At 32.1% G+C, this 23491-nt stretch overlaps 1 protein-coding gene across 1 annotated transcript in view; it reads left to right on the plus strand.

Annotated features, from left to right (window-relative positions):
• Positions 1-23491, plus strand: part of LOC135145808 (uncharacterized) — a 475573-nt gene that overhangs the window by 43876 nt on the left and 408206 nt on the right. Inside the window, exon 4 of the mRNA XM_064077949.1 lies at positions 19267-19293. Within this exon, the coding sequence (XP_063934019.1) occupies positions 19267-19293 (27 nt within the window). The remainder of the gene's footprint in view (positions 1-19266; positions 19294-23491) is intronic.

Genomic DNA, 23491 nt, shown 5'->3' on the forward strand with positions numbered 1-23491 from the left:
TCGGATTTCTGTGTATCCTATTTGACAATTTGTACACCTAATACATAAAAATACCTCTTATCTACTGCGGTAATTCGGAACGAGAATAGCGATTTCAAGCACCAAAGTGCATATATATGATATTCACAAACTATTTTAATTGGGTTATTTTATATTTTTCATGATATGAATTACGAATTGTGATCCTTTGAATAGGCTTGTAAAGTAAAAAGTAAAACTATCAAATTATATTCTTGGACATATTATATATTTTTATCTCCCGAACATAAGCTAGGGGAGTATTGTAATGAAATCTTTCCAGCAAATGGCTAATTTTATGTTCTCTCGACGTTTCAAAACCCCTAGAGTATTATGAGAAAGCAGGTCCCCCCGTTTCCAATTGTCTATCGTGTGTCGTCTGTAATCTATTGGTAATTTCAACAGACAGAGAATTTCCGAAACCACTGAACTTATTGTTGTGAAGCAAAATTTATCTGATCATCGTAACCAATAAAATTTTGCAAGGTAAATGCTAATAAGTATATATATATTTTTTATTTGATATCATACATCTATACTTTTGGTTTACGAGCAAATTTTTATTTGTTATCGTAGACGGCCAGATGTTTAGAAAAAACTAAAAATTAGGCAACAATTTAACTTACAAATTGTACAAAAACGAATGTTCGAAAATCTTATATCTCATAGTTCTTTGCCTGTAGTTATTTAGTGGTATTTATTTTAAATTATAGACTTTATCATAAACACATAAAATTTGCAAAATCAAATTTTATCATTTTTTGTAAAAGTTGAATTTCTTGAATTGCACTTCAGGGGCGAGGGAAATTCTTTCTAATGCTATAGATCAATTATTTTAAATAATGTCTACGTGGTTGGCGAAACGCGTCGGCAATATTCTTCGGTGTTTGGGATAGCGAGAGGTTTACGAAGATTCGATTCTTTACACCCCACAAAAAGTAGACTTATGGAAACTTTCTTCACCTTTAAAATATAGTCAAACAAATGCAATTTCGAAAAATTATCAAATTCACCTCTAAGATTTTTTTTGTAGATGACCCCTATGAGCTAAAATTAATATATACGTGGACTGTTGAAGTACGTTAAAGAAGCATCATATCCATGTCTTTCTAGTGAGTTTTTCATATGAAAATTTTTTATGACGCATCAACATTTTGGCAAGGACATGTATGTCAATTTGAATAGGTGCAGTGTAATACTATTAATAATATTACTGTAGCCTCAGAGTTTCAGAAACATGGAATGGGTAAAAAAACATGTCCCTTTTCCATCTATTTTTTGAATCACCTTGTATAAGCAACTCAAAAAAAGATGAATGCGCTGAGAAACCACAAGGATAGGTTAACGGGCCAATTTTAAGTTGGATTTACGATTTCGTATGTCCCTGTTGTCATGGAAGATGCGATGGTAACAGTCGCCATAACGAATCAAATCACGAATCGCAACAATTGTCATCGCAATTACTATAGCAACGGCACTTACAATTTCGCAAATCCAACTTGAAATTACCGCCTAATATTGTGCATATTTTAGATTTATTCGGTAAAATTTTGGGATGACGTCATTAACTTATTTTGGTAGTAGACAAAAGGAAAAATTGTGATTAACGCTTTATTATGCTTAGAATAGGCATGAAACGTTAGCAAGATTTCAGAGAATTCGGTTTTGCAGATTCAAAGTTAGATTGCAAAATGTGGATACACAATTTTGATTTTTATTTCAAAAATCTTTAACATTTAAATATTCGGCAAAATTGTAAGATGACGTCATCAGTTTTTAGGGGAATAGTAAGCAGATAAATGTTGGCTAACCATATACAATGTTCCCGATTACCTTAAAACGTTTGCAAGGCTTAAGACCTTGCTACATTATTTTATAAAATTTAAATAATACATATTTTTTAAATAATGTTGTAAAAGTTGTACATGACGTCATATTATTGTTGGTGGGGATCATCAGACAAATTTTGGTCAGCGTTTTATCATCTACACGATATTCCTAATATATCTAGATACGAAATTTAACAACAATCGGTCCGGTAGTTTAAAAGATTATATGTCTAATAAAAATCAACACATACCCCGACAGACGGCAGACGCCAGACAAACGGACTGAAACGTGAGATCTATTTTCGTATTCTAGGGTTCATGAAACCTTGAGAAAGCATAAAAGTAGCCCAAAGCCCAAATTAGAAGTCGATTACAATACTTCCTTAGTTTACTCTCGGGAAGTAACCAGTACAAATTAAAGCCCAGATCTTCTGGTTCACTATGTTAATACTTTGTCTGCTGAAAAATCTCAAGATCCTTTCTCTCCTAATGGATCAACGTTTATAATCAGTTTAAAAACCATAAATGAACTAACATAACTATATGGTAGCTAAATTTTGTTAGAACCACTAACAGTTAAATATCTTAATGTGAACTGGGAAATTCCAAATAACAAAAACAAGAATTGTTAGAGTCGCCTTGGTTTTACAACATTTCAAATCAGAAAATCGCTAATTAACTGATCTGACACTAATTACGCTCGTTGGAGGAGGATCGTGGCACCATAAAACGGCAAGGAGGGCCGAAAACAGGAAGTAAGGCTCTCAGAATTCTGCCTGCCTGTATTACCAACTTAACCACTACCACCCTAAAGGGTGACACTCACTAATTGCTTAAACGTTCTAAAAAATACATAGGTGATTGTCTACGTTGGTGATGATTTTCCAGTTTTTAATTTTTCACATGTGGTTATCTGAAACACTACAGTTATTTTATTGTACGTCAGAGGCGAGGAAACTTCTATCTAAATAACTTTAGACCAATCGTTTATAATTTGTTAATTAGGAATTAAAATTGTACAGCTTCACGATCACAACAGGGTTTGTCCTCTAATAATAACTTATTAAGACTTATGTTTCTTCCTAATTTTAGTTAAAAAATATGTCTACCTCAAAATTTCTTTTTTGTACTGTTTATTTAAAACCATGTAGAATACATTCGATAAAAGATTCAAATCTTATCTAATAAAGAAGATGATCAAGAAGGTCGAATGTCATTTCATTATACAAAATTATTTTGAGTTATGTGGCACGTTTAAAAATGCATTAAAAATAGATTCATGAATCGTGAAGAATATTCAATGACAGTCTAAAAATAACTAAAATAAACAATAGAACCCATTTCTCCCTCAAATAAAATTCAAAGGCAACTTTAACTTAACAAAATCATTGCATATACTGTAATAGTTATTTATGTATTAAGGGCATAATTAGGGAGATTATGCCATGAGAGAATGTTTAAAGCCCGACGAAGGAGGGCTTTTAATTTCCCAAGGGTCAATCGACAATTATGTCTGTGGTACATACAACGTTTTATTCTATTTTAGTTTCTAAAATATTTTTAATGAAATATCGAGTATTTCCGGAAATTTTAATTCATAGTTGGCTGTTATTTTGATGGTGTTATGGATACCACGTTATTAATTTGTTAAATGTTTATTTTAAAAAAGTTTGAAGTCGACCAGGGAAAGATTTCGTGAAATATTATTTTCCCAACTTTAATAAAAATGTTAAATATCGAAGCGTGTTTGAAGAACTAATTAATGTAAATCAATAATAATCAATCCTTGCTTAGCAATTTTTGACTGAATTGTGTGATAAAGGCCAATTTATGCCCGCACTTAGGTGCTTATAAACAAGATTATGATTCTAAAATAGAATAATAGCTATTTAACGAAGAAGTTTGTTAATAAAGGCGATTAATAATTGAGATATTTTAACGCGCGAGAAACGAGAGAGATTATTAATCGGCAATTAACAGTCGAGTTAGTTACAATACTTTTCCGGTGATCGTAATTTAAAAAAAAGTTACTGAAAATTCAAAATATGAGTTATGCAACTAAGCATACAAGAAATTTTTTTATGAATAAACATTAGTTGGATATGTTCAAATCATGACGGATACATAAAGTGGATCGAAGCATAGAATACTTTGGCCACAAGCGTGCTATTGAGCCTTTTTGGAAAATTTCGGAGAAGGATGCAAGTAATACGGATTCCGAATACCTTACAACCAGCTTTCCGGCGTACCAAGCAACAGACTCATTGTAGGTTTTTTGGTAAAGCATTTTGCTTTTTTCTGGAAGTAAATTTAGTGGCCCCACATTTGCGTTTTCTACTTCCGGAAGAACTAAAGAATCCACTTTTATGCAATTTCCCATTTTGAATCTTGATTTGGGAAATTTTTGACAGTCAGAAATATGACATTTCACGCAAGGACGTGTATATCTGGTTGCCTAAAATCATGCATTAATCGCCTCATCGATAAACGATCACGGGAAACATATATTAGTTATTGGAGATGGAATTTAAATTAAATATGCTAGTTATCTTTGCTATCAATTTTCAGCTTGCTAAGAACAGAAGGCACTCCTAGTAAGTATTTTTTTACGAATCATGCTTTAAAAGGGAAGACAGTGAATAAACAAAAACGAAAATTATAAAATTATAGCCATTATTCGTTATAAATGCAGAAATAGAAACAGAATATAAAAACTTGAAACTTTTATTAGGTACAATAAATTTGAATTTCTTGTTTCTATGTGATGATAATGTTATAGATCAGTTTTTAGAAATAAGAGTGTTCTCTACAGGGTAAACTCTACCGAAAATATAGTGCTTGTTATACTGTAAAGGCCAACATTTGAACTTCAAATAGTTAGTTCACAAAACATCTAAACAACTGGGTCTAGCAATGTCGTCGTGGGCGATGGATTACTGAAATCTCAAATGTTAATACTGAGATTCTTATCAAAAGCCAAGAATTTGTTTCAACTTATAAAACGTTTGCGAGAAGTCTGTGCTCCAAACACGGAATGCAGGATTTCACATATAGAAATGTCGTTATTTCTCAAAGTGAGGTACATAAAGAGGATTTATTCTACATGACAGTGCAAATTAAAGCTCACGTTATTGCATTTCCGCCAACCAGCAGCCGTAACAAACCCACCAAATTAAAATTCACTTTTTGTGATAGTCGCACGCGACGGAACCGTCCCGGTTTAGCGCAAAAAATTATAAAAAACTGTAAACTCCGAATGGAAAAAGCATTTATCTGGTCTCTATGGTGATTACAAACCATTTCCATTCTTTTAAAACAAGTCCGGACCATATCTGCATATGTAAATGTACAATCGCAGTACTTTTCCTCGGCTGGTATGATAACATGTCCCTAGGCACACTTTTAAATCCGCTATTCAAAAATTCTCCGTCATATCACGCTGACTTTTTATGACGGACCGGAATGATTCCTCCGCATGGTGGCAGCCTATTGTGACTGGTCTCGATCACCCTCAGGCCATCAGAATCATTCCAGGACCGGCTTAATAGGACGGCGGAACACTTTGGAGTCAAAGCCGTCATTGCCATGCATGGAAATATTGCGGAAAAATGTATGATATATTCGGAGATGATCGACTCAAAGCTTGCCTGGTAACGAGATATCCGAGTTATGCTGTTTTCCAAACGGAAATCACATGATGGGAAATCGTAAATATATAACGAAATGGGCTTTATCTAAACTATCATCGATCGGGACTAATTCTGGAATATGGAAACGAGAACCATAACGTTTAATGAAATAATTATCTTTATTTCGATTAACTTGATAGCAAAAGAATTCCACCAATTCTGCTGCTTCTATCGATCCTTAATGAGAAGGGTATCAGTTGGAGATATTGCTAAAACAGCAATAAATATATGCGGATCACTGTCCTGTATTACAGTGTTTTTTGACGCACGGTATATAGCATCAGTTTATATTTCCCCAATAAGATTTGTTTAGTACAAATTCAAGAACAAAAAAAAATAGAAACATTTGGCAAACATATTTTTTTAACGGATTTTGAAAGTGAAATTACAGTTTAAAAAATAGAAGTTTGCCCCATATTTACAATCCTAAATTAAGTTTCTCCTTCAAGCTAAAAATAGTAGCGTTTGCAGCATTTCCATATATTTGTTCATTCTCAGGATATTAGGACCTAGAATTTTATCGCTATGCATATTTTATGAGAAAAGGTTTTCGCAAAATTTAATGGCGTCACCTCTTTTGGAGGAAATGAAAACATAAAATTACACTTAAATTTTCTATTAATGTGTTCGTCAATCAAGCATTATCCCTGTAATAATTTTCCGGCGTAAAGATAATGAAAGACAGGTAGACAGAATAAAGACAGCTGAAATGAGGAAGATATATTTTAGTATTATAACAGACCTGTTGGGCATTCAGTAAAAAGAATTTCTCATTTACCATCTAAATATTAGTGGAAATATTTGTGACGTGTCGCAGTATAAATGACGTTGAACTTTTCAAAATTGATTCATCAAATATGAAACTGTTTACTTTGTTTTTAATAAAAAATGTAATAACACATGACAGTGAAAAATAATCTATCTGTCATTTCGCTTTTAGTGATTGCATGACTTTTCACTACCAAGTGGCTAAATTGGTATATTTCAGTTTATTATTGTACTTCCGTATGACTTATTTAATATTTATTCATTTCGTATAAAATTTTGATGATGTGAATAGAACAGCTTTTCGCCTATAGTTTGCAGTTATTAATTTTTATTTTATTAATTACGAGTTATCAAATTACCGTCGAATAATTTCGTTAACGGTCATTATTTTTCAGTTGTTAAAATCGAATTAGAATTAATCAATTAAGTACATATCAAAACTTTTGCTAACATTTCAGTTAATATACTTTCCGATTTTTTTACTGAGTCTTAGTTCAATATTTTCTGATTTTCCTTTCAAAACCTGAAACTAAACAGTGAAAAATAAACACAAAAAATGTAAAGTTAACATTGTAACAAAAATAAACTGTAAAAGGATTTTTACATTGGTAAAATTTTTGCCAACAGCTTTTTGTAACTAATGTTGAATTCAAAAAATAATTTCAAAGCTAGACATTTCAAGTAACTACAAATAATATACATGTATTCTTGCCAATTATTTTCAATTAATTATTAACAAATAAAATCTTCCATTGCAAAAAAATCAATTTAACGTATCCATAGTCCCCAATGAATTAATAAAAATTCTCTTCAAATGATGCGACCAACCAATTTTTGTTTGAGAAAGTTATATTTTTAAAATTAAGTCATCCAGTAAGGGTAAAATGCCGATTAAAATTTGTCCAATGACCTCCACCAAGAATGATACGACGTCATTTACAACTTTTACAATAGTAAATGTTATTTAAATTTTATAAAATAAACATACTCCTCCACCTGTGGTTTATGAATCCGTGTTGAGTTTATTTTTACTCCATGCATCCAGATTTTTGGAAAAAAATCAAAACTGTATAACGATATTTTACAATTTAATTTTGAAATATCAAAACCGAATGCCCTGGAATCTTGCAAACGTCTTAAGGTTAACGAAAGCAACGATTAATCAAAGTTTATGCATTCACGCCCCCGTAAAAATTGATGACGTAATTTCACAATTTTTCCGAACCGATGTTGTTTAAATTTTATAAAATAACATACTCTTGCATGTGTGATTTATGAATCCATCTTGAGTTACTATTGTTATCAAAATTTCTGTTTATCCCCTTCAAAAAAAAAAAAAAATGATGACGTCATTTCAAAATTTTACCACAAAAATTATATACTTGTGGTTTATCAATGAATTCATGTTTTTTAGAATTGCTTATACAAGGTGGCTCAAAAAATTAATGAATGGAGCGACATGTTTTATTGCCCATTACATTTTCCCCAAAATTTGATTATATGGAAAAACTCACTATAAACATATGCATACGATGCTTCTTTACGTTTACTTTAACAATAATTATGTTAATTTTAGCGCATACAATCATTAAAAAAATAAAATTCTGAAAGTAGCATTTTATAATTTTTCAAAGCTATATTTATTCGAACTGCATACATTAATTTGTCGACAGTTTATTAAAATTTTCGGTGTCCCGCCCATAATAAACTGTTTGGGTTAGTTAATGCGGTTACGTCAGTCTTATTTTTTTTTATTTTCATCATTTACTGAACTGACAGAGGACGGAAAAATGAAGTATATGCATGTTTGTATTTCGTGCACTGTTAAGGAAACATGAAATTAGACATTCATAAAATTCCCTTATTATAACATTTCCGTTAGTTATCAAAAAGAAAGTAAAAATTGATATGGAGCAATGAACTTAGAAATTGTGGTCCCAATTTTTCTGATTTTTGTTAATGTAATAATTTTCAAAAAATTCCAGATATAGTTAATTATACACTCATATATTTTACAATATTTCACAAAATTTTAATTTAATTTTTCAAGAAAAATTTAAGTACGACAGCAAAAGAACTGTTGATGCTCTACGGTTTCAGGCTTATCTTCACCTGAAGCGACATAATATAATTAACTTATCCATAATTAATAAACATATAATTTCATTAATAAGAGGTTTTAAGGAAATTTAATTAATTTTCAGAAATAACAAAGAAAAAAGTTTTTTAAAACCCGACAGATTTCGTTCGTTAAGAACTTTTCGGTTGAATAAATCTGATTTGTAAGTATTCGAAAATTTTTGTAACAATTTTCTCATAATTTTCCAGCTGGTTTTACCCAGTGCTGCTTGATCTGATGTGCACAATTAATATTACATACTTAATTCATTATGAAGTTAATAATTAGGTAGTGAAATTGCTTTCACATTCAAATATTCGTCTTCTAGCAAAAAAAATTTCTTCAAATTTAAGGAAGCTTCGGCTGTTCGGATCTTTCGGTGCATTTATCTTGAAAAAAAGTTTAGCTTTTTTTATTTTTCTAGAATCTAAACAATCTTTTGTATTCTATATTTTTAAATGCACTAAAGAATGCAATGGAAATTTAACTCAACAATTTTGACAAAGGCCGTTTTAAAAATAGTTTCAATCACATCTGATATATAATATTTTTCTTAACTAATACATGGATGTTTAACCAAAGATTTATAAACATACAACACTTTCCTACCCTAGCCTCGAGAAGTAGAAGGTTAGGATATGGATAAGTCATAGACAAAACACCCTGTATATATTCTTTCACATACGAAAAAAACAATTTAAGAGCGAATAAATTCCAAAATATTGTGTTACATGATATATGACAAGACCTACTGTACGCTTTGGCCACACAGGTCTGTATCCACCCCTGCTAGTATTTTTTCATTTCTGCTTTAACAAAAAAATGCAGACAATAATTAATTTGAAATATCCCTGCTTTCGCTTTTATTTATTTTGTATTTCACAAAGCAGATATGTTATACAAAAAAAAGTAAACCGTTCTTCGCGAGCAACTTTTAATTTACCATCAGAACTCCCTGTTCAGCACATCAAACAAAAAAATGTCTTGTTTAATTTTCACCTCGATTTTGCCGGTCCTGCAAGTACCTCATTTACCGAAATGCTCGTGTTTCAAAGCGGCAATTGACCTTGCTGACGGGTATCCCTTTATTATTTACACCCGCTTCCTAGCAATAAACTTTTGAATTGTCCCAATTATTCCCACAATATTAATTACGGGCTCCGACCCAAAGTCACATGATTAAACCGTCCGTCGGTCGCACAGTGCGATTAAGTTTCTGGTGCCCATAGGAATCTGATAATGAGGGGATCCCAGGGAAGGTGGTGTCGGCAGAGCCCAGTTAAGTCTCCCGAAACTCCCGTAGGCTCCGGCGGGGTGGTCCTGGTGGCTCGCCTGATATCCACTCTAATTAATAGCCATTAATCATACCGTCGCCCGAGGGGTGAGTTTTTGGGGCTGCGTGCCGCTGCCTCTGTGTGGCATTATTATCAACTAATATCTCGGAACGATTGTGCCAGTCGTTAATTACTGCAGACTTGCTAATTTATGACAGGTAACTAATGCATCGCAGAGCTTGTATCAAAGAAAAGACACTTCGTTAGCCCTGTCAAGGACTAATTTTCTTATTATGGTACTGTGGAGGCTCTAGTCTCCTTTGACATAGATACTTTCGCTCTCGGAAGGCGTCGCCTGTAAAATTTTCGAGTTACAGGAGATTATCTGCAGTTTCTTTGCAAGGAGAGACTTTTCTGTAGTTTAACGACTTCTTAATCAATAATAATCAGTTTTTATTTTGCATTTTTTAGTTGACAAAAGAAACTTTCGAGGTAATATGTTAGTAATAAACTAATGAATGATAGTTCGTTATTTTAGTGCTAAAATTTTTAAATTACATTTTTCATGTTTTCTATTTCAAACCAAAAAGAAACAGATTGGAGCAGTTTGTAAAGAAGTCTAGAAAACGTCATTTTTCTTCAAAGCATATTTCACAAAATAGTTAGGTAAACAAAAAAACTACCGACTATTTAACAGAAGCTATCAACAAGTAAATTGTTCACGTGTCTCGGTTGTGGAAAATATTGAAGCATTTTTTATGGACTTCAAGTGGCATTTGAGAGCTTGAATAATAATAGAGAATAAGTGAAAAAAAATGTATTTGATCATAAAAAACTCATGGCAACCTTTTACTTCTCAGAGTAAAATAGAAACGGAAATTGTATAAAAACCACGGATTTCTATTTTTATGTCCCTACCATATGAATCGATCCAAATAAAGTCCGTTACAATACTGATTTGTATTTGTAGACATATTCGAATATGAAATATTATGTACAAATGTTTACAAAATATTTGTATCAATGTAATCAAGAATTCTTTAAGTGACTAACAATCTTTATCAAAATTTAATAAAAATGTCAATCCTCTCGTTTTACTGTTAACATAAGTATATAAAAAAATGTACGTCAAATTTGTAAAAGTTATGACGTCATCAATGATTTTTTTTTAATGAGACGCTATGATTTTGATCGGATTATTTGGTAATAAAGCTTATTTTTCTACATATGAAACTGTAGCTTGATGTGGGGTTGCAAAACAAAAAAGTGGAGAAAATTAATAACAAACGAAATAAACATGATTACGAAACAAAATGAAATCCAAATAACTAAAAATTAAAACAAAAATCTGTCAGAGAGAATCGCTTTTGTCAGTTTCTTAAATTGATTTAATAAAATAAAAAATACTTTTTGGTTGTATGTGATCCGGTAGTTTGTGACTTGTAAACAAATATATTTTTTGTTTGTCTACACTTCTGTCAAAGTCGCATAATAATGACTCGTTTAACCGAAAAAGAACATATAGAAATCCTAATGATGGTAGGTTATGGCGATATGTTAGCCAGTCGTTTGTGGTAAAGTTTGTAAAAAAAAAGGGAAACTGAATCCCTATAAAGTTCCACGAACTATCAGAAGATGAACCTGACAGACGATTGGAATTTTCTGGAAGCTTCATGAGACATTGTGACGACAATCCCAATTTTTTAAAAAGTACTAAATTATAGCGCAAACATAAGGGTTTTTTTGAATAAGCAATGTGATGGAAGGTGGATTGGAAGGGGGACCAATCGAATGGCCATCTAGTTCTCCAGATCTGACACCCTCTGATTTTTTTTTATGAAGAGATTTAAAAAGTCGTTTTTACATTAACAAAGCCGGTAATTTAAATGACTGGACAGCATTAATTCGTTATGAAATGACTGCATAAGGCCCCAGATGGGGGAATGGGGAACAGTTTGAACGATTTCTGTATTTATTTTACGTACCGTTCTGTGTATTTTATAGTATTCATTAAAATCAAATTTATTTTGTTTGTTATTAATTTTCTCAATTTTTTTATTATGCAACCCCTACATCAAGCTACATTTTCATATGTAAAAAAATAAGTTTTATGAAATAATGCAATAAAAATTATACATTCCTATTTAAAAAAATCATTGATGACGTCAAACTTTTATAAATTTAACGAATTTTTTTTTCATATATGTCAAAATATTCCCATTGGTGCGCACATCTTTCAGTAGCATTTCAAGTCTTTACCTCGGAAGTTAATATGAATAGTAAAATAAAAAACTTGACGTGTTTTTGCATTTTCTAAAAAACAAATACGGCGCTTTTTATGAATTTTGTGCATTACTTTAGCATAACCATGTACAGTAGACGCCGCTTAATATGATCACGGTTAATGTTATCAACCGCTTAGTGTGATCAAAATGGCTTGGAACGGGCCCATGCAATACCTATGCATTACAATTTTTCCGTTTATTGTGATCAATATTTCGCTTATTGTGATCAATCTCGCAATTCTTATACAAACGGGAATTGCTTTTTTGGAGAAGCGAGACGACTGAAACTAGTATTGTGTTTTAATGAACATTCATTGGTCTCAAAAGGTACATTCGCTTATACCACTCACTTTATACAACCACAATCAGTGGTCAAAAACAGACTTAAGTAATCAGCGCATTTTCGACTTTTGAACGAACGAACTCTTTCTGTTTTAAATTTGAGTAGTACTTATGTAAAAATTAGCACGTCGAAACGACGAAATCTTAGTTTATCAGAGAAAAAAAAAATTCTCAGCCCTTACTTTCTACAAGAACCAGAGGAAATCGAGGGTTCCTTTCTCAGAATGGTAACCAAAATTTAAAATAAATTATATAAAATATAATAAAAAATAAATGTTTATGTACCTTCATCTATCAGCGTAATAATCACTGTCTTGTTCATGATTTTGTTTTGTTTCGAGTGTTACTGTCTTTGATGGTGGGGTTCGCTTATTATTATCAGTCGGCTAGTGTGATCAATTTGTCTGAGTCCCAAAGTGATCACATTAAGCGGTGTCCACTGTATAAACAAATTCTCAAGGGTGATTTCGTATCGAACTGAAATCAGATATATCAATGAATGTTGAACAAACAAACAATTTGGTCTAAGGTTACTTACACAGAACTTCCCTGGCCCCAGGAGTATAGTGGAACGAATTTGAAGTATTGGAAAAATGATAATATAACACTTAATTTTGCGAATTTTTTAACTTAATAGATACATATGTACAAAATAAAACTCAAAAAATTGTATTCTATAATTTTTCGAAGAATCTGAATTTATTCGCCCGTAATTCAGGGGCAAGCGAAATTCTGTCTACATAACTTTAAACCAAATTTTTTTGGAAATGATGTAAGTATATTTCTTTTACTTTTCTTACTTATTTTTATAAGTTTAGTCCGAATCGGATCGGGATCCCGGTTTTATAATCAGTCTACGTGCTGATAATCAGTATAGTATTTGGATGCGAATTGCTACCAAGATCTAAAACATTTAAATTTATGGATAATTTTAGAATCTAAATATTTAAATAGAAAAATTGATCTTAAGAGTTTAGACAGTACTTCCCTCGCTGTCGGAAACGTGACGACTGCATGCCTATTATGTTTTTTTTCGCAGCAGATTTCAAAGCATTCGATTTTATAGTTCCTTAGTAAATCAATAAAATAAATTTACGCATTCATTATTTTTTTTTGAGTGACCCGGTATATGCAAATTCAAATAATATGAATGGAATCATAAATTACAAGTACAGACTCATCATATTTTGTACATTCTGGATAGGATTTATTCGGTAAACTTTTGAGCTGACGTCATCAGTTTTTTGGAGAAGATAACCAAATATATTTTGACTAAAAATTTATTATGCCCTTTATAACCTTAAAACATCTACAAGATTTCAAAACATTCGGTTCTGAGGTTCCTGATTAAATCAATAAAATACATTTACGCATTCATTAATTTTTTTTTTGGGTCACCCTGTATATGTAAATCCAAAAAATATGAATGGAATGATAAATCACAAGAAGAGACTCATGATATTTTGTACATTTTAGATAGGATTTATTCAGGAAAATTTTGTGGTGACGTCATACATTTTTTAGGGGGGATGAGCAAATACATTTTGATCAAAAACTTACCATGCTTATGATAACTTTAAAACATCTTCAAGATTTCAAAGCACTCGTTTTTGTAGTTCCTGAGTAAATCAATAAAATAAATTTACCTATTCATAATTTTTTTTGAGTCACCTGGTATATGCAAATTCAAATAATATGAATGGAATGATAAATTACAAGTACAGACTCATCATATTTTGTACAGTTTAAATAGGATTTATTCGGCAAACTTTCGAGCTGACGTCATCAATTTTTTGGAGGGGATAAGCAAATATATTTTGACTAAACATTTATTATGCTCTTTATAACCTTAAAACATCTGCAAGATTTCAAAACATTCGGTGCTGTAGTTCCTGATTAAATCAATAAAATACATTTACGCATTCATTAATTTTTTTTGGGTCACCTATATATACAAATCCAAAAAATATGAATGGAATGATAAATCACAAGAAGGGACTCATGTTATTTTGTACATTTTAGATAGGATTTATTAAGCAAAATGTTGTGGTGACGTCATAAATTTTTTAAGGGGGACGACCAAATGCATTTTGATCAAAAATTTACTATGCTTATAATAATTTTAAAACATCCTCAAGATTTTAAAGCATTTGGTTTTGTAGTTCCTGAGTAAATCAGTAAAATAAATTTACGTATTCATTAATTTTTTTGAGTCACCCTGTATATGCAAATTCAAAAAATAGCAACAAGTACAGACTCATCATATTTTATACATTTTAGATAGGATTTATTCGGCAAACTTTTAAGCTGACGTCATCAAGATTTTGGAGGGGATAACCAAATATATGTTGAGTAAAGATTTATGATGCTCTTTATAGCCTTAAAACATCTGCAACATTTCAAAGCATTCGGGTTAGCAGATTAAAAATTAAATTGTAAAATGTTTTTTCATAATTTTGATTTTTTTTTCCAAGAACCTTCACGTTTCGGGTAAAAACTCAATTCGGAGTCGTAAACTACATGTGTAGGACTATGTGATTTTATACAATTTAAAACCCATTTACTATTTACAATTTTGAAGTGACATCATCGCATTAGTCGTGGGGATGATTAGACAAATTTTGGTTAGCGTTTTACCATCTACATGATATTCCTAATATAAGTACAAAATTTCACAACAATCGGTCCAGTACTTTCGGAGATTATCTGTCTACTAAAAATCCGGGACGGCAGACAGACGGACAGACGGACAGACGGACAGACGGACAGACGGACAGACGGACAGACGGACAGACGGACAGACGGACAGACGGACGGACAGACGGAAATGGCAGGCCTATTTCTTCGTCTTCTAGGGGTCATGAGAGATCGAGAAAATGTCAAAGTAGAGAGTCGCCCGACGGACTCGATTACAATACTTCCTTTGCTTACGCTCGGGAAGTAAAAAACAACAACAATTATATGAAAATATTATGTGTATTGACCATATTTTATCATACAAACACATAATATCTCAATAAAATAAATAATTTTTCTTCTACAGAAAGCACAAAAATTACTCTCTAGAACTCTAGAAACTTGTTCCAGGAACAAAGGAAGTTAGGTGTTTTAGAATATTCATCTTTTTATTTCTATTTCTGTGTCTGTCATTTTCACTTTTTTGCCCATCGTTATTTTAGTGCTAAATCACAACCACTCGAAAATACTTTACACTTTTATTTATTTTACAAAAAGTAGATTTTAAAAAAAAATTTATACCACGTGAGTGAAAAAAAAATGTCTAGTAATCCATGAAATTTAGTTTTAAAAAAACGATGTGAGACGTGTTGGTATCGCCAACATAATTTTTTTGCATGAAATTTCAAGTGAAAGTAGTGCCTACTTTCAGGTTTCCTCGACATTTCTAACTGCAAAGGGAAAACTAGGTCAGGCGTTTCCGTATATCTGTTGTCTGTGTTGGCGTTTTTAAACAAATAATCTCCGAAATTACCAATACGATTGTTGTCAAATTTGATATGTATACAGGCTGATTTCGAAATATATGCAATAATTTTAACCACGGCATTACGTAACGTGGTACTGTGGAAATAAAAATTGAATGGGGCAAAACCCCTATGAACCACCCTCGATACGGATCACTGATCCACCTTGTAAACAGATGTGGAACAACGTTGGAATAAAAACGATGTAAACACTTTCAGTTTCAATTAAAAGTAAAACTGACTTTTTGCTGCTTATCATTCGTTCATTCATGCATTCATTCATCGTTAAAAGTCAGGGCGAAAGATTGTTGGTGATGTTTCATGGTGAACGACTCTTGATTGTGATGGATGTTTAGTCCTTGCCACAACGATTTTACATTGTTTATTAAAACAAAAATAAGATCAACTTAGAATGCTACTACCTTTTTACAAGAAATGTTGAAAGTGTTGTCCTTGACTAGCAATATAGGCTTCAGAGCGTCGCAAGATGTTTGTTGATAGGTAAAAAACTTCTTCGTCTCGTTCCAAAATTTGTTCTTCGGCTTGCAGTATTCTTTCTGTTCTACCACAGTCATGATCGTGAGTTTGAAGTGGAAGGTACCATGATCTCGGAGATGCTGTACCACTGATGTAAATCTTCTCGCACACCATAAAGGAGTACCATATCGACACACTCTGAATTGGAAAAATTCACCACAAAATAACTCCCGACCGTTCGATGCAAACAACGGATCATGACTAGGTCATTTTCTTGTTTTTGCACATTTCTTGTCAGTCCCTATTTTGGTTCTTAATCCGAGTCATTCTGAGCCATTGATTGAAAGAGGTAGATCAACACTAATAGCGGCGTGTATAAGAATTTATATTTAATTTCAAATAATTTTTTCTAGACATTGCAACCACAACGTGAATTTTACACAGTGAAATAATGTTATTGTGAGTTATCCCCCATTTTTTTCTTGCATATATTTTGAAATCACCGTGTTTATTAAAACGTTATCAATCTGTTTGTAATTTTGAAAAAATTAACAAAAGGAAAATATGCTCTATTTTGTTTTTTGTCTCTTTTTTTATAAATTGGGACAATTCCTCTGGGAAGCAACCGTTTTTAAAGAAAACATTTATTGGTTCAACAATTTGTTCTGCTAAGTTGGGATGTTGTCTACCCTTGATGTTGGTTTTTTGGAAAATGATTTTAGTGTGCCAATTACTTTCTCCTTAAAACTAGGATGCAAGAATACTGGGTGTTATTTTTTATTAAATTTGTTTGGCCCTTAATGTTATTGCTTATTAATGTAATTGCTTTGAATTAGGTCCGAGTTTAAAAGAACTTCTGGTAACCTTTATGTTTATTTCTAATTTCGTCTATAACTTTCCAATACTTGAATTTTACACATAATGGTACCGTGAGCTATCCCCCATTTTTTTTGCACATATTTCGCAATCACGGTGTATAATCAAATCTATAACATATGTCATAAAATAAATCTCTCATTACAACAAGGTATATTTCCTAGTAATTTGAAGGTAGCTAAAGTTATTCCTTTATACAAAGAAAGGAATACTAACACGATAACAAATTATAGGCCCATAAATTTATGTTCCTCTATTTCAAAAGTTTTCAAAATTATTGGAAACAAACAACTTGTTGATTATTTAGTTAGAAATAACTTTCTGTCCTAAAACCAACATGACTTCTCAAAAGGAAAGTCTGCCGACACGGCCTTAAATAACTTTATTAACGAAATTGTATTATATTTAAACAAAAATGAGGTGACTCTTCATTGACTATTCCGAAGCGTTTGATTGTGTCAATCGTGACATTCTAGTCAACAAACTCGAGAACTATGGCATTCGTGGAAAATCTCTAGATTGATTTAAGTCGTATTTATCCGACAGACATCAACATGTAGCAATAGGTGAAACAAAATCATTACCAAAAACAGTCAATCGTGGAGTTCCCCAAGGCTCGATTCTAGGCCCGACCTTGGTTGTCGTTTACGTAAATGATCTTTTCCGTTTCATCGAGCATGGACTGTAGTGTGCCTGTAGTTAGACAACTCTATTTTGGCTGCTTCCACAGCATTATACGCTATGCACTACGTCACTGTAGAGCTGCCATTGACTCTCATAAAGTTTTTTTAATTCAAAAAAGAACTGTCTTAAGGTATGTAAGTTCTATTGAAAAAAGCTATTATATTTACATCAGATGAGTTCCTCTGTGATGTCTAACTCACAAACCTACATGTTGTACATTTATTTATTGACTATTAGTAATGTTGACGATTTTTCCTTACACATGTGTATATGATTTCTGGAAATTAATAAAGTTTATTATTATATTTTATAACATTTTTCAAATCTCTAAGTTTTTTTTTTAGACCAAGAACAAGAAAACTGACCATTTGCAGACTTAATTTTCGTAAATAAATACTTAAATTGTAGCACTCTTATTATTTATTAAAAATTTGTGTAGTTTGTCCAGTAACTAAAATGTGGTGGAGTAGAAATTTTTTAAATAATTTTCTTATTTTCAGTTTCATTACGTAAACGTACAATGTATCCAATGTTACATTTCTCTTTTTTTCAAGTAAAACGATTTTCAATAATAATTATAGTCCTAAATGAATTCTATCAAACTGGGTCAATTTTTTTTAATTCACGTTGAACGCGCAATTTTCCACCGCCAGACTGTATTATTATTATATTATAGCATAGTTTCTACCTCATTTGTGTTTAAGTAATTTGAATGTAAAAACTTGTCTAGTTTTTCTCCATCGACATTAACTTGTAGCAGCAGTGTTCTAAATACAAAAGAAAATTGCCGTCCATTCTTGTTTCATTTATTATTCCGTACTTTGCTCCACAAACAGGAGAAATGGATGTAGTTTCCAAGAGCGCTTAGTTGATAATTTCGCCTCATCAATAAAACTGTTATGTGAGCTTTTGCCGAAGCTCTGTTACAATATGTGCCTCATTGTTTAAAGCCAACAAAGTTGCTAACTTTAATGATATTAAAATAATAAATATTCGCTTTGAGCGCAGCTCTCGATCTATTGCCGCCGATATTTCAGCTGTTAAAGCCGCTATAATAACAACTTTGATACAAACAAATTTGTTACCATTAATTACGGAATTACCAAGTTTATTCGCATATTCAGCACATGCGGGGTCGCATCATAAATTATTAATACTAGTATAAATAAAACGTAATTAGGACGAATTTCTGCATTAATGATTCATTTATATTCGTTTGATTGCGATAAACAGGGTTTTAACTATGCGGAAAAATTTATAATCCGCATTGGCTTGACCACTAACCCTTAAAAGCGCAAAGCTGTGTTGAGTATCTACATATACTGTGTATAAACTGTATTTATATAAAATATGTGTTGCGAACAACTAAAGTTAGTTTTAACGTTTTTCACAGTATGTACTCATTATTCTTTTTCTTTTTCAGGTAAATCTGCACCAGGCATCGGTGGAGGTAATTATCCTACATTAGCTTAGTCCTGGAAATTCAGCGTAAAGTATTTGTTTAAGCTTGCTTTATTTCCGTAATGGTAGTGACTGTTTTCTCTTTCGTGAACGTAAGCGTGGGCAGTAAATAGTGCTAATAGGATCATTCTGACGAAAGCCCAATTTCACTTTTTCTAGACGTTTAGCGGTTTATAGAAAACGAAAATAGAGGTCTTCTATTTTGTGTATCTATAGTTTGTGTCTCGGTTTTTAAACAAACAATCTCTGAAACTAAAGTCGTGGAAATACCCCTGTTCAAAATATTTAGACTGTGTCGTTTTTTTAGTAACCAAAATATGTATTTTCTTGTATGTTACGGATAACTTGCTATGGTAACATATCAATGCAAATTGCAGAAGTTCAAGATAAAGATTTTTCAGAAATTTTTAACATTTGGGCCACCACTTCTGTTTTTCTTTGTTTCTTAAATTGCACAACATCATGGTTGCTTTCTACATAATCCAACACATTTTATATAACTTGTTTTGTTTGGTCACTAAGTTGTTTCATTGTTCAGAACTAAGTGGAGCCGTAAAACGTTAAATAAACCAAAAATTCTGTTTGGCAAATAATTCTGATGACAATTTTCAAAATTTGATATAAAATTTCTACGACATACTCAAAATTTGGTAATTTTTTGTCTCACACAAGGTGCATAAGATAGAAAGAGAAAAAGTCTTACCTGGGGTATTTCCACCCCTATATATTTTTATTTCAGCCAACAAAAAAATGTCATCATTATTTATAACTATAATACCTGTTGCACTTCAGAGGCTAGGAAGATTCTAAGTAACTAACTAAGAAATTATGAAAACGTCTTTGCCACTGTTAAATGTTTTAAAGGAAACTTCACATTTGCTCTTTTGTTCTGAGGATTTAAAAGACATTACTGCGTTCTCGTTTTTCATGCTTCTGGAATTCGATGCAGAATGGTTAGTGCGAACCTGGAGATTAATAGTATGTAGACTTGGAGGGCTTTCAATTAATTCCACTTGGTGTGGAATTTATTGGATAACATAATGTGTACGAGAGAATGAAACGAATGTAAATAGAGCAAACGCGGTGTTCGGTTCATTAGTTAAATTGTAAATTGTGACAATATTATTCGGATTGCTTGAATATTTATGAAGTTGCATAGTAATCAAAATGTGCAAACCAGTTAATTAATGAAGGATCTGCTAATTGAATTAATCCTTTGAAGTTGGCCGCTAGTTGCTAAGGCCGACCCACCCCCTATTAGCAGTCCCCTTTGCTTCTGTTGTTCCAGATAGGTTTAATATTCCGGCTGCAAATAGTGCAAGTAGAGCCATTATTGAAACGTCCTGACCGCCTATGTACATCAGAAGTTTACTTAGCATTACCGCCCTGGGCCTGGATCACACCCTGAAATAATTTAGGACAACTCGGATCCACACTTTGCCCTTTGCGACATCGTTTTAGGTCGGAGCATTTTGTAAACATGCTCAAAAATAGCTGCAAAAGAGCACTGAATGGAGCTCATAAAACTTTAAAACAAGTAATTTAAAATCGCTACAACCTTTTAAAAGGAAACAATGACGGTGTTTCCTCGTTTACTGTATATAATATCACTCGGGGAGAATCTTTTATAAAACTAAACAATAGGGTGCAGCAAAAGAAGAGGTCTTATCAGCTCAACAACTTAAACATGAACTAAATATCGCTTACTCGAGAAAATTCACTCAAGGTACACAATAAGTATCAATTTAGCTTCTACTCAATTAAACTTAACCCCTTCATCTTACGCGCCAGAAATATGCCACTAACTCCCAACTTAAGCCTTTCCGCAGCGACCTAATTTTCCTCTCGGAATGACATTCAGCTGATGACTGACGCACAACACAATTCCGCAGGATCTTTGTTATTCTAGCCTTATTTGCCACACTAACTGTATTTCCACAGTGCACGTTTCATCCAGTTTTTAATATTTTTCTTCCCTATCTTAATATTTTCATATTCGGAAAATGTATATCGTCTAATAGAGAGTTTTCGCACAACTTGCGCCCAAACCAAGTCTATATGAGTACATCAAAGAACACATTTTCCAATCTCGAGCATGTTGGTCGTTTTCATAAAAAGAATCCAGCGACTCTGTTGTTTATAAACTGTCTTTAAGCAGCAACACAGGATTTTCTTTGCATCCAGACAGCTATTTCAAGGTTATGCTCGCGTTTTTCAGGATAATTTCTGAAATTTGGCGCAAAACGTCTGTAAAAACTGTACTAAAATTGTGTATTTGCTTTTTAAAACAAAGTGAAAATTTTTTGATGAGACACTAATCGAGTTAGAATAATAATAATTATTCGAGCGCGTCAAAAACGTATCACTTAATCATTTCCTTCGAAATTATTTACTGCACTCATTTTATTTTAAGCAACTGGTTTGCTTGGTTCTTCTTGGACTGAAATTCAGTGCTTGCACGTTGTATTTGGACTAGCTAAAACCGATATGAAAAATAATTTTTTGATAACTAGAATATTTTATTATAACAACAGCATTATTAGCATGGGAATTTTAGAATAAATAAAGCAAATATTTATTTCTAGGCGTAAAATAATACAAAATATAAATATATGGAAACAATGTTAAAAATATGCATATTCGTCCGAAAAAATTAATATTCATTCACGGTTCTTCTCCTTGTTGAAAATGCATATACATATATTTAATTTCGGTTCTATTCAAGATTAAAAAAATATATATTTTAATTACTTCAATCTTTTTATTTTGCAGTCAAGCGAAACTTCAAAATATCTATTATTAGCGTTAACGAAATTCAAATGAGTGGAGGGCACAATGTGGTTCTTCTTTATACAGTGATAATTTTTTCTGTTTTTTAGTTGATGACAAACATGTGTATTCTATTGTCAAAAATCTAAAATTTTTCCGACGTAAGCTGCAACAGAATGCCGCCAATTAAGAAAGAGCATTCTAGAAATAGTTTCATATATTATGTTTTAGTTTTAATACTGCTATTGACTGATGGCAAACTTTTCTTTTTGGTTGCACTGAATATTTAATGGGCGACAACATAGGATCCACAAGTTAATAGAGAGGATTATTGCACGAAGTAGTTGTGTTAACTTTCCAATAGTTGTCACAAGTTTTGCGGTGCTCTCGGGATTATGTTGATATTAAGGAAAAGTCTCTCTGCTGCTTTTATTGTCATCAATCTCTCTAAACAGTGATAATTTGAATACAACTGCATTCATCGGTCAAAAACCTACAAAAAGTTAATCCTTTTTTGCAATCTATATGAATAAGTCGTGATGTCTGATGTCTCCTACTTATAGTTAGTTGTTGATATGTCAAACTATTTTTTCTTCAAGCTGACAAGATTGAAATATTTTAGTTCTTGGAATAATATTAAAAAAACAAAGTTATTGTTGTATAAATTGTACAAATATTCTTGACGAAGATAGTTCTAGATGCAAGAACGATGATTGAGGAACCAGAATTACCTAACCATGTGTTATCGACTTGTTTCGTCTGTGCAGTATGTTATTTCAATGTTATCAAAAACTTCTCATTATTCAACAAGAATTTTATTTAACTTTATTCTTTAAGTACATTTAAGTAAGATATTTACACTTGGTTTGTAAAGAAACAAAGTTAATAAAAAGCATTTTTCAGAAATTCATTAACTTCTACTACCGTAGAAGTGTCCAATGGCTTTTGTCGGTGACATTATGAACTTTGCTTCAAAACTTCAATTGCTTTCCTGTATTTACAAGTATTTATATTGTTCGTCGCGTGTAATGAACATACATGAAATGTTGAGCTCACAAAGTCGGTGGCTTCATTTGATGCGACGATTCGAAAAAATATGTCAGTACTACTGTTACTGAAAAGGAGGTGGAATGTTCTTTTGTGTTGCCACTTCACAAATTGTAAATGTCCCTTTGTTGTAAAGTTTTTTTTTTAGTTTAACGGGCTACAATTTCAATGTAGCTTCATTTGCTGCCTCTAATTGTTCCGGTGGTGTACAAGAGAAGTCGGAACCACTATTTATTACTTATCCAGGGTTATTGTAAGTGTTTCTTACATTGTAGGTGGCTTAAAAAAGTTTAGACCTATCGATTTGCCGCTTTCCGCTTTTCTTTAAGCCACCTGCAATGCAAGAAGCATTTATATTATAAATTATAACA

This window comes from Zophobas morio, unplaced genomic scaffold (genome assembly GCF_036711695.1).
Source record: "Zophobas morio isolate AGI-343-1 ecotype UQ-CSIRO unplaced genomic scaffold, CSIRO_AGI_Zmor_V1 ptg000005l, whole genome shotgun sequence".
Taxonomy (NCBI): Eukaryota; Metazoa; Arthropoda; class Insecta; order Coleoptera; family Tenebrionidae; genus Zophobas; species Zophobas morio.